At 40.3% G+C, this 12,500-nt stretch overlaps 1 protein-coding gene across 1 annotated transcript in view; it reads left to right on the forward strand.

Annotated features, from left to right (window-relative positions):
• FNDC1 (fibronectin type III domain containing 1) overlaps positions 1-11,868 on the forward strand; it is a 62,393-nt gene extending 50,525 nt beyond the window's left edge. The window contains exons 16-20 of the mRNA XM_058021384.1: positions 4,237-4,316; positions 6,076-6,105; positions 7,790-7,951; positions 8,646-8,768; positions 10,151-11,868. Of these exons, the coding sequence (XP_057877367.1) occupies positions 4,237-4,316; positions 6,076-6,105; positions 7,790-7,951; positions 8,646-8,768; positions 10,151-10,266 (511 nt within the window). The 3' untranslated portion in view covers positions 10,267-11,868. The remainder of the gene's footprint in view (positions 1-4,236; positions 4,317-6,075; positions 6,106-7,789; positions 7,952-8,645; positions 8,769-10,150) is intronic.
• Positions 11,869-12,500: the final 632 nt, after the last annotated feature.

Raw genomic sequence — 12,500 nt, forward strand, 5'->3', positions numbered from 1 at the left:
CCTTGCCATAAACATTCAGTCCCTGTCCTGAGCATGGTTAGACTTTTTCCTGCCTTTTTCAGGAATGCTGTGTCAGTGCCTGATGGGAGTAGCTAGGTAGTCTCATTATTTAAAACACTGTTCTTCACCCCCATATCTCCATGTCTTCTGAAATCTTTCTTTCTATTCACTTGGGTTTTGTTCCATCTGGGAATATTTTGATCCCACAGTGCCTGCTACCAATCCAGTGTTTTACAGAGTACTTCATAGGAGGTTCTTAAACATTACAACTTACTTTTGCTTACAACTGCAAATGGAGCCTGGATCTTCTGTTTCAGGGGGCCAGATGCACCAAAAATTCTATTTCCTTTCTATAGCTCCATTGAAACAAAGCCACGGTATGTCCAACAAGCAGCCTCAACCACAGATGGCTGCTTTGTGCCACCAGGGCCACACAAAAGAGATAAGATGTCCATGAAGCCATTGCCCTGTGCAGGTGGTAGACCTATGTGGCACATACCTACCTCATACCAGCTCTGCAGGAAGCTCCTCTGCCAGCTTGGCTCTGATAATAAAATTAGTTGTAAATATTGATGAGGGATGTAGTGGTTGGCCATTTCAGATGGAGAGAGACACTTTGCATTAGCCTGTGAACCTGCAGGCCCTCATTTACACTTTTTTCTTATGGAGCAATGGTGTAGTTGTAGGCAGAGGACTTTAGCCTTTGCTGTGGGGGCGTATCCTGCCATCTCAGCCTGCCACTGAGCAGAGTGCAGGGTGAGGATCCATGCAGACATGCCTTTGGCACGTCTGGAAGAAGGAATTTGCAGCTAACCAATTTTTTTTAAGAGGCTGCTTCCCTAATTATCATGCTGAGTGATTATCTCACTTTGTGCTGTGAGTGCCAGCTATTTAATTCCAACACCTTGAATTAAGTCAAAGAATAATTTTGCTCTAAATGACAGGTGTGTTGAATGATTAGTCATGCAGCCTGAATGACAAAACATGCTATATATTCAATGCCCTGTTACAGTCCACTATGTCCTTTCTTGATGTGTCACTAGAATTGGTATATAAAATCTCAAAGGAAGTTTATTTGTAGGAGGAAAAGTCTTTTTGTTGCCTGTATTGAAAATGAACAACAAATGGTACTGCATCTGTTGGGATTCTTCTGTGCCTAATGGTAGCAATTCATACAGTTCTGGCCAAGCAAAGTGTAAATCAAATTATATGTTGCAAATTTTGTTCATGTTTCTATGTGATGAAAACCAGTCAAGTTATACTGATTTGAGATTTCCTGGCAAATTCATCAGCTGAAGGATTCTGACTAATGAAAATGTCAGATTCCTGGATGTAGAATGGCTTTGGCAATTTGTTTTTTTATTTGTCATGTCTGAGAAAGAAATATATCCCAACTGCATTATTTTATTGACCTTCTTAATACAGCAGTCATAGCATTGTCTATGTTTAAATCACAGGTCAGCAAATCATGAGATCTGGCTCTCTGTCTGGTACAGCTAGAGCTTTCTTCTGTGTATAAAGGCTTAGGAATAAATTTTGCAATTTAGTGACTTCATCACTCTTTTTTTTTAATCACATAATTTTATTTTTTTTTAGACAGTCAGGCAGGCAACATGAACCATCATATGTCCTAGGTGGGCTTCTAGGTGGGTAAGAGGACAGCTGAATGCAGAGTTGTCCTGACTGCATAGGTAATCAGTTCCTGCATCATGCATTGGCAACAAATCTGTGTGGTTTTCCCCACTTAAAGAGGTGCACAAGGTTCTTGGGCTGCTCTCTCTCTGTTTTGAGGGGGATTATGGCACTCATATGTCTGATGGGAATGCTTTGAGGCTACCATTAATGCACGTGTATTAAGTGCATTTAAAGATATCCAGAAAGTGCCACTGTGTTGAAAGGTGGTATCTGATTATACTTCTTTAGAAGCAGTGAGAAATCAAGCATCCATACTTTCCACTGTGCTTTGAAGGGTTATGGGAAAGGTGTGGGCTGGAAGACATTTTTTCTCCTGCTTTTCTGAAGCAGTTACAGCAAACACTGAGCTAAGTCAGGTAAGCTTGGTGCTGTGTTGCAGCTCTTTTGAGAACCACAGTGAGGAATTGCTGCCTTGTGTCCCATCCCTATGGACAGGCTTGTGCTGCTCACCCCTGTCCCGATCCAGGTGACAAGAGTGCTAGTGAAGGAGGTGTGGAGGAATGCAGGTGCCCCATGAGAGCACTGGCAACTTGGGATTAAAGCAGAGCTCAGGCTGCCATGCTCTGCTTGGGTGGCCAGAAGTGGAGAAGCACATGGGAGGCTTTTTGCCTTCCCTCCTCTCTTTCCCCAGACATGCTAAACACTCTTTTATACAAAAAATCTAGTTCAGTAGTTAAAAACAGGGGCAATTTTTTCTGCCAGCAAAAGGATTGTGCTGGGCATGAACAAAAAGCACAGCCTTGCTGAATTCTGCTATTTATCATGTTTTCTTTTTGCCACAGCATATGTGTCTTTAAAAAAATAACTCCTGAGTTGTTTGTGAGCATCATATACTCATTAATTGAAGGCAGAACTGGCTGCAGAGAGCAATAGAGGAGTGGTTTTCTGGTTTCAGCTGCAGGACATGGCAGGGACAGGGGACATGTCCCTCATGCAGATGTGGGAACGTGTCCCACAGAGGGTCTGACCATGCACGTGCTCCAGGTCCAATGAAGATACAAGGTAAAGCTGTTGCCGTAGGTGAAGTCCAGAATATTTCAATTCTGGTGGCTTCCACGTTGATTTCACCTAGATAATGTACCTGCAATATTTAAGGAATAAACGAGATGCCCTGGCCCATAGCCTGGAGATAACCACCAGTGGCAAAACCCACTGTTCATGTGACTACCACCCTTTGGCCAAAGAAGGAGGATTTGCACATAACTCCTACCTTTTCATAAAGATCAGTTTGATTTTAAGGCAAAGCAGTTCGCCTTACTTGACAAAAGACATTCTTTTTAATGTAAAAATTAATCCATTTTGCCAAAGGGCTGGTTCGACCATGTCCCCTCTGGTTTGTCACTGTGAATGGTTTCAAATGTGCTGAGCTGTGCTTGGGTCAGAGAGGGGCCTTTCAGGAGGGACCTCCAGGCCCTGCTATGTGGTTAAGTCTGAGAGAGCTTCACCAGGAAGAGCAGCCTGATGTTTTTGATGGAGCAGATTCCCTTTCACCAGCTGTGATACATCAGGCCTGCCATTCACGTGGGACACTGTCACGTGAGGTAATCCAGTGCTTGGTGGCAGCCATCCATGAAAGTAATTACTTGCCCTGTTATATGTGTAGAGCTTTTGGACATGTCTGCTTTTGGATGAGAGACTAAATCAAGAACCAAATGCTATGTGGATATTACAGAGGCACAGTAATTTTAATTTTTTTTAATAATTTCTTTACAAGATTGAAATTGAGCAAGCATGCAAGAAAGGAAAACCTAAACTCGGGAATTTAAAAAATGCTGTGCTGGAAATTTTTAACTAATCTTCCATTCTAGTTAGTTTCTGTTGAACTGATACAAATATAAAAGGAAAAGAAGAAAACATGAATCTGGGGGAAAATGTCAGGGTAGGCATCAACTAAAAGTCACTGTATAAAAATGTACTTAAACATATTCTTCTCTAAAGGTGAGGATAAATTTGCTTCTATTGAGCAAAGAATGGAGTTCTACTGGTGATTCATGTGCTTTGAGTTAAGCATGTGATTTGAATACTTTGGAGGAATCAATAATACATCATGTGATGCTTTCTTCTTTTGCTCAAGTATTGTGATCTTAATGCTGCTGGAGTTTTTACAGAAAGGTCAAAAGCTTACCGTCTGATCTCATGTAAGTCTGATGCTGTTTCTGTTTGCAGTAGTGTTTACACCACTGCTTCCCTAGGAGTTAATCTGGCTTAAAACTGTTCCTGAGATCAGAATTTTATTTCCTTGCAACTTCTTCTTTTAGTCTTTTGCTGTTAGTTGTTTCATAGAAAGTGGATGTCGTTGTGTGTGGTTTTTGGAAGAGAGATGATACATAAATAAGTGTTCCAAAAATATGCATGGGAGCAATTGCAAAAAGGAGACATTTGTCTGTAACAGCCAGCTCATACTCTGGATCAGTATCTAATGCAAAGGATACTCAGTGGAATTCTTCTGGTTTGATTCTTACCCTGTTTTAGTATTATTTATAATTTAGCAATTGCAATGGAATATGTTTCAATATTATCTCCCCTCTCTTCTTGTTTCAGGTATTATTTTAAAGTCCAAGCAAAGAATCCCTTTGGTTATGGACCTGTTAGTTCTTCAGTCTCATTTATCACAGAATCTGGTATGGTTTGCTTTTTATTTTCATCTCAAAACTTATAATAACAGATGTGGCAGGACAATGACTGAAACCAACATGCCAATAACAGTGATTATTCTGGACTTGCTGCTTTCATATTATTTTGGGGGTTTTAAAACTTTAATTATTTGCTTTCAGTTAAGCTGGGAAAATAATACTCACTTCTAATGCCACTATGAAAATGTAAGTGATGTTAAAGTCAGCTCCAGGGGAACAGGAAGTTGAATTTCAAAGGCAAAGGGTTACTGTTCAGCAATACAGAAACAATGGGAAGTTTAAGGTCTTTGATAGATTGTCCAGACATTTAGTAAATTAGTTTCCTAATTGTGAACAGCTAAACAGTTGGAAGCAGTTGTCTCTGGAAGAAATACAGAAAGCAATAGTTCCATCAGACAGGCAAAGTTCTCTGGTTTTTTGTTTTGTTGGGTTTTTTTGGTTTTTTTTTTTTTTTACAAGGAATGCTGCTCTTTAACAGGGTTAATAGTACATTCAAGAGCAACACCCCCTTCTAAAAATAGTAGGTTAAATGAGCTCGTTTTTGCCTGTTTCTTCTTCTACTTCCATTGAGACAGAGGCCAGTGACTCCACTGAATAATAAAGAGCAATTTTTTCAGTCTTTACTTGAGTGAAAGGTCTTGTTGTTTCTTGCAAATTTTGCCCTTTTGGTGGCATAGGGTTTACACAATCTCTGCCCTGCTCATTTGACTTCCCTCTGTAGTACTCACTTCAGAAGCTCCACTAAGAACTGTGGAAGTAAATTATCACAGAAAGGAGACAGAAATGTGAGATAATTCAATGGTCCTGGATAACATATTCAGATTTTCATTAAATGAATAAGAGGCTCAAGTATTAATCCAAGGAAAATATTTGACATTGTCCCGGTTGGCCAGGAAGGTCAACGGCATCCTGGCCTGTATCAGCAATAGTGTGGCCAGCAGGACCAGGACAGTGATTGTGCCCTGCACTTGGCACTGGTGAGGTCCCACCTCATGTCCTGTGTTCAGTTTTGGGCCCCTCACTACAAGGAAGACTTTGAGGTGTTGGAACACATCCATAGAAGGACTGCCAAGCTTTGGAACAGGCTGCCCAGGGAAGTGGTGGAGTCACCATCCCTGAAGGTATTTATAAAATGTGTAGATGTGGCACTGAGGGACATGGTTTAGTGGAGGAGTTGGCAATGCTGGGCTGGCAGTGGACTCACTGATCTTTTTCCAACCTGAACAATTTCATGATTCTGTGCTGTATCTTGCAGATAATTTTTCAGCTGCCAGCATATGGGCTTGAATGCCTAGTTTTCCCATCCAAAATCAGCTCCCTTGTGAGCTTTATTTAACACATTACATACACCAAATGTAAAGTTTTGCTTGCAGCACTGATCTTTCATTTGTCATGGCCAAAGGTGGCATTGCAGCTGGCACAAGTACAAAAACCAGTTTCTAAATGCGAGGCCACGTGGTATAGTTACAGTGATGGAATATGTCATAAGAGAAAGAAATTGCTAATTCAGATTAGAAAGAAGAGAAGAAATTGCTAATTCAGAATTGCAATTCAGAGATTGCTAATTCAGTGCTCTTCTAATGCAAGTATAAGGCTTGAGCTGATAAGAATATTCAATAAAGAATGCCATCACAGGATGAAGCACCTTATTGAAAATGTTCAATCAGTGACTCCGTATGTTTCATGTTATAAAACAAGGTTTGGAACAAAATACTAATTTTTTTATGGGTTTTTTTTTTTCTTCTAGACAATCCTCTCCTCATTGTTAGGCCACCTGGTAAGTCTTACTCTGTTGTTTCATTCATGAAGTGCATAAATCCTGTGCAAAACAGTCCTAATATAGGAATTAGAAACATTTAAACATGCATTTTAGGTACAGTTTTAAGTGGGAACAAGTAGTAACAAATGGGACTAATTCATAAAACATTTTTTTGTCTTAGAATCTCTTACTCTATTTTCTGAAGAGAAACCTAGTAAAGATGTGTTCAAGGAAGCACTTGATTTTTGCCCATCTTTTTCCCTGGTACAAAAGCTTTAATTGCTTGTTAAATAGCAGCAAACTGTGTTGCTTCAGTATCTGTGTCCTTCAGTTGCCTAAGCATAGCTTGAGTAGCAGGATCAGGTTTCTCTCTCTCTGCTTCTGGTGCTCATCTGTACAAATCATCATGCCCTTATAAGTGCTAAAAAATTCAAGGATTTATTACTGACCTGAATAATATGCCACAAAGCAGTTTAGATTGCTTTGTATTTCCAAATTTGCAATAAGCTAGTTCAGCCCATAAACAGAAGATCTGATTTCCTGGTGCTGGGGCTAACCTTGCTGAATGAATATTGGCAGTGTAACCCCAGCCAGTACGTGCCCTTAGAAGAGATGCAGGAAAAAAGACCTCATGGTTACTATGCTCTGTTAGCTTTCCTAAGGAGCTAAAATGGTTGGTTCTGGATTTTTTGCCACACTTTTCATGAAAACAGAGTCCAGTATATCCCTTCCTTCTCTGTTTTATTGTGCTTGCTAGCCTGGTTTCTCTGTGTCCTCGGAAGTCTCTGAGGATTGCTGATCAGTGATTGCTCCTCACATGCAAAGGTTTTGCAGGATTTGGTCCCTGTGCCCAGGGAGAGGAAGAGAGACTAACAGAAGAAACTTCCAATCTCATTTGTAAACCACCTAGAAACAGCAGAGTGAAAACAGAGCTTCGGGCTGTAGCTAGAGAGAAAAATACCAGTTATCACATTGGAAGCTTTTTGTACCATTCTGTATACATTAATACAACAGCAATTTCAAAATAAATTATATTGTCTTGGCAGTACAAAGCAAATATTTAGGTAAGCCAGTAGGAATATTTATTCTTTTGCAATACAATTAAGCAGTCTTATCTTATGCAGCAATGCTCTGAGTTCCACAGGGAAGGTCTCCCTTGTCTATTATTGGAAACTAACCTGTTTTGATGTAGTCTGCGAAAACAATTCAGAAAAGTACATTTTTGGTATGATCTTTTAAACAAAATAGCAAGAAGAGACTTCACAGGCTATTGCTCACCACAGAGTTCTTAACATCTGTTCTTCTGTAAAAGGGTTGTGTTTTATAATCTTAAAAGGCAAGTCACTGTCAGACCTAAGATCAGGCTGTGTTAAGAAGAGAAACTGTGGATACTAGGTAGAGAAGAAGTCTTACTGAAACAATTAAGACTGTTTACTTAAAGCTGTAGTTCAGTACATGAAATCAGATTTTAATAATTTTAACAGTTATTTTTGTCTACTGCCTAGGAGGGATTTAATAAAGTCTCTAACTTTATTTTTAATAATATTTTTTTCTTGAAGTACTATTTCTGAATATAAAATGTCACGCGTTAATCTGTTGCAGCATGTCTTCTGAAACATATTATTAAACGTTAAACTCTGCAAAACTTGGACTGAAGTGTTAAAGTCTGTCCCTAATGTGAAATTTTTTTTTTTTCTCTGAGGGGGTGAGCCTATCTGGATCCCATTCACTTTTAAATATGACCCCACCTACTCAGACTGCACTGGCAAGCAGTACGTGAAACGAACTTGGTACCGCAAGTTTGTAGGAGTGGTTCTTTGCAACTCCTTAAGGTACAAAATTTACCTCAGTGATGACCTGAAAGGTAGGCACCAAGACTGATTTCCTACTACACGATTAATTGTCTCTTCATCTTCTGGTTTTATTCATTTCATACGTGTCAGAATTGTGTGACCACTATGTGACAGTCCTTCTTGCAAGAAGAATTAGCAGTAGCTCTTATACAGGTGAATTGCCTGAGATAATGAAAAAAACTTTCCATTTTATTGAGCTGGGGTAATGGGATCATCTCAATCATCTTTCAGACTGTGCTCATGACTATTGTAGTGCCTTGGTATAGTTTCAATACAGTGTTTGAATAATAAGAGATAAAGGCCCCTGTCTGTTTAAGAAAGAGAGCTTCATAGTTTTAAATTTTCATTTGAGACTGAAGTCAAACTAATGGCATTGACATATTGATAGTTTTTTACTTTCACATGATATATTTCAACTAATCCAGTTGAAATTCTCTCCACCTGTCACCTGTAGTGCACTGCCCATGGACTTACAAAATGGGGACTACTCCTTACTGAGCTGTAACCCATTTATTTTCCATAATTTCTGCTTCCATACTGTGAAGGTAGCATGCTCCCTCTTTCTGGTCACTGTTTATTCATTGGTAATACTGTATGTGTTGCTGCAACATTCTTCCTGATTTCTTCCACACCTACTTTCCTGGTGGTGAGTATCCCAGATATAAGTATTGCTGAGTTAACTAATCTGCTTGTATCTCTCTTCAGATACCTTCTACAGCATTGGGGATAGCTGGGGAAGGGGTGAGGACCACTGCCAGTTTGTGGATTCACACCTGGATGGAAGAACGGGACCTCAGTCGTACATTGAAGCCCTGCCCACGATCCGAGGTACAGCAGTGGGGGAGTGGGATGCTGGCCAGGAGCCTGGTAGCCCATCTGTAGGATTAGGGGGTAAGGAGCAGAGCAGGGAGTGGAGCTCTGTTCACAGCTGCTGCCAGCTCTCCAAAGAGTCCAGCTGAGAACAGATTTTGCAAGTCCCAGAGGACATGTGGGTGCAGAGAGAGAGAGAGACAGAGACAGAAAGAAAGGAGCATATGATGCAAATACTATGCAGCGATAAAATGCAAAAACAAAACAAAAAATAATTGTATAGATCTGTGAAACCTCTCTCTTATTAATAAGACCTGCTTCACTGAATCAAGATGCAAAACCTCTTCCATGTGCCTAAAGGGACCAGCTACATCTTTGCAGATACAGCCTTTGTGAATGATTTCTATTAGTTCATTCAATGCAAAACATAAAGGAGTATGTCTAGTGACTTAAGGTCAGTACTTATTCTGGCCTGATAGACTCCTGTCTCAGAGGGAAAATTCTTACCTTGAAGGAGTTCCTCTGAGCAAACTGCTCACCTCACATCAACAGGTAGAAGACAGGTTGCTTCCCAAAATGAAACCAATCATAGAAGTCAGCCAGTCTTTTCAGTAACCCTGTTGGTTTAAATTATTCAGTTAGCTTTAGTGGTTTCCATGTTAAATTATGTGTTGATATTCTTTGCATGGTGCTGTTACCAGGAAGAAACTGAAATAGTCATTGATATTTATATATCGTGGTGAAGTACTGCACTTCTTAGCTCAGAAGACAGATGACTAATCCAGATGTGTATATACTAGGTCTAAGAGATAGAGAGCACACAGAAGTTTTATTATTGGCACAAGCCAGGGGTGTTTCAGATGTTCCAACGCACGAGCTATGCGGACAAGAATGCTGCACCTCTTCTAATGCTTTAAGCAGTCACATTCTTTCTGCAGATGAATTAAAAGGGGAAGGGAGGGCTTAACTCAGTGTTTACTGCATGAAATGATACCTTTTTGTTTTGTAAAAAGCAGACTTTTGCTGATAGTCTCTTAAGTCCTGTGAGATAATGTGATTTGATGGTATTTTTTGCCTCAGAGTCCTTCATATATTTAAACTGACTTAAAAACTTCATAAACACCGCTGAAATATGCCCACCTTTTGGAGTGAAATGCAGAAGCTCTTTGGCAGTAAAACCAATCAAAGCTACAAGAAATATGAAGGACCAGAGTTAGATCATTCAAGAAAGATCTTGGCCTAATACCAGGGCTAGCCAATACCCTTTTGATGCAACTCCCTGCCAGACAGTTTATAAATTTTCGTTTTCACTGTGGGATTGAGTCTCACTGCATCTGCTACTTTTGTTGAATTGCTGTGGCTGTGTCCCAGAATACAGACGGGTGCTTTTCTCCCGACAGGGTATTACCGGCAGTACCGCCAGGAGCCCGTGTCCTTTGGCCGCATTGGATACACAACGCCCTACTACTACGTGGGCTGGTATGAGTGTGGTGTGCCCATCCCAGGGAAATGGTAGCAGTCTGCTTGCCTATCTTAGGCAGACCATGCTTTTCAAATGAATTCTACCAGAGGACTGTGAGCAACTGATTTGGAAAAGGAAAAATAAAAAGATAAATGGAGCAAGCCAGTGAAGACCAGCTGCTCAAGAAACCACCGTGAAGACAAACATGGACACCCTTTACCAGCCTAAATCTGTGGTGCTACTTGATTTCTGCTTGGAAGCAGGGATAGGATATAAGTTTCCTTCTTTCCTTCCTCTTCTGTGTCTTTAAGGCACAAAGAGAAGGTTGCAATGTGTGCAACCTGTGAAAATTAGAACTGTATTAGCCATGAAAATTTGGAAGTTTATTATATCTTACAGGAACGACCTAAGCATGCTGTGCTTGCTTAATGGGATGCTAAACTGTCTTTTGCTGCCCGATGGGGCTCCCCTATGCAATCATGCCATGTAACTGGCCACCCACCAAAGGCAGTATATTCTCCTGAAGACTTACCCTGTGGGTTCATCCACTGCTGGACTAATCACCAGGTCACAGTGTAAATTCACTTTGAGATATATCTGTATCTATATCTATATAAATACAGTACTGTACATCTGCAGAAATACTTCTTAGAGATGCTGAGATCTTCTTGTTCACTAAAAAAATATGTTTGGAATTTTTATGTAAAAGGTGCTGTTAATTCTTTGAAATATTGCTATGCACAATATATTAACTGAGGAAAGAGCTGTATTCTTCTTGTGAGTACTGTTAATGTCACATTTGAATTATTGATCAAGACCTGTGTCCCACTTCCTTGGCAGCCTTTGGACTGGATATTCTATGGGTTTCTACTCCTCTATCCATGTTAGAGTGGCACTGTATAGTCCAGTAAAAACACATACACAGCAGTTCATCAGCATCCGTTACACTTTCTATACTTTACTATTTAAAAGTTTTAGTGCAACTTTCCTTCAATCCATTCTCATCTTATTTTGTATGTTATTTATTCCTTGTCAGTATCTTTCATGTTACTGCACAGAGGCATAGGATGAGTAACTTGGAAATTAGAAACTGCTTTTAACTTATTTGCTCTCCAAAAAGAAGCCCAAGCCACCTATACAGGAGTCAACTAGCTGGAAGCTCATTTGACCATGGAGACAAATTGGGATACACTTCTTTTTCAATACTACCAGCATCTCTTCCCAGCAGAGCAGAAAGCAGAAAGTGACATGAATGAAAGGTGTAATTATTATTTTTTTGGAAGGCATTTGGAAGCTTGCAATAATGTTTCATGGTAACATCTCAAGAACCTTTGCTCATGTTAGTAAGACTCACCTGTTCTGGCATCCTGGGGGAGTAGCAGTAACCTGGGGGACAGATCCAATCTCTGGTCCATCTTTCACTCTTGTTCCAGCTTATAGGTAGTGTAGGTCTAACACCTCTTGAGTTGCTTCCTGTAGTTATTTTAAATTGTATGGGGGCAAAAAAGGGAATTAAAGTGGTTAAAAGAGCATTTTCTTTTTCATGGTAATTTGGGTTTTAACATTTTACTTTTGCTCACATATTTTTGCTTCAGTACGGTGCCAAATATATGGTCTTGAAGTATAACTTTTTTCCCTAATAAACCTATGATACATGGTTCAATTTCTATTTCATCCTTTCTGGTCATCGGTGTCAAGTAATCTACGTGACAAATTGCTAGCTTTCAAAAAGTCTCCTTGGGACAGGACTAAGTGTCAACTTTGTGTAAGGGACTGGGAGCATGTGAATGTGTTGTTCTCTTTAGAAGATGGTCAGCAGCTAGTGTGGAGTTACCAAGGGCAAATCATGCCTGACTGATTATTGTCTTCATTGAAATGACTGCTGCCATGCGCAGGGGAAAAAAGGGAATGTCGTTAGCTCCCAGAAAACACTTGTCATAGTCTCCCACTCCCTGCTTGTAGAGAAACTGGTGGAATATGGCTTGGAGAGTTGGTCTTTAAGGTGGATATGAAGTTAACTATTATCTGAGGCTCAAAAGGTTGTGCTCAAAAATAGCACAAAGTCCAAATGCAAGCACCACCCCCAGGGGCCAGTACTGGGTCCAGTACGGTCTAATGACCTGAACCATGGGATGGAGGGCATGGATGCAGTGCACCACCACCAGCAAGTTTGCCACTGATACTAAACTGGAGCTGGAGAGTTGTTTATGTGCACAGAGCTACTCAAAAGAGGAATTTCTGTGGGCTGGAGAAATGAGATGTCAGGAAACTCCTGAAGTTCAGCCAAG

The sequence above is a fragment of the Melospiza georgiana genome, chromosome 3 (assembly GCF_028018845.1).
Source record: "Melospiza georgiana isolate bMelGeo1 chromosome 3, bMelGeo1.pri, whole genome shotgun sequence".
Lineage (NCBI taxonomy): Eukaryota > Metazoa > Chordata > Aves > Passeriformes > Passerellidae > Melospiza > Melospiza georgiana.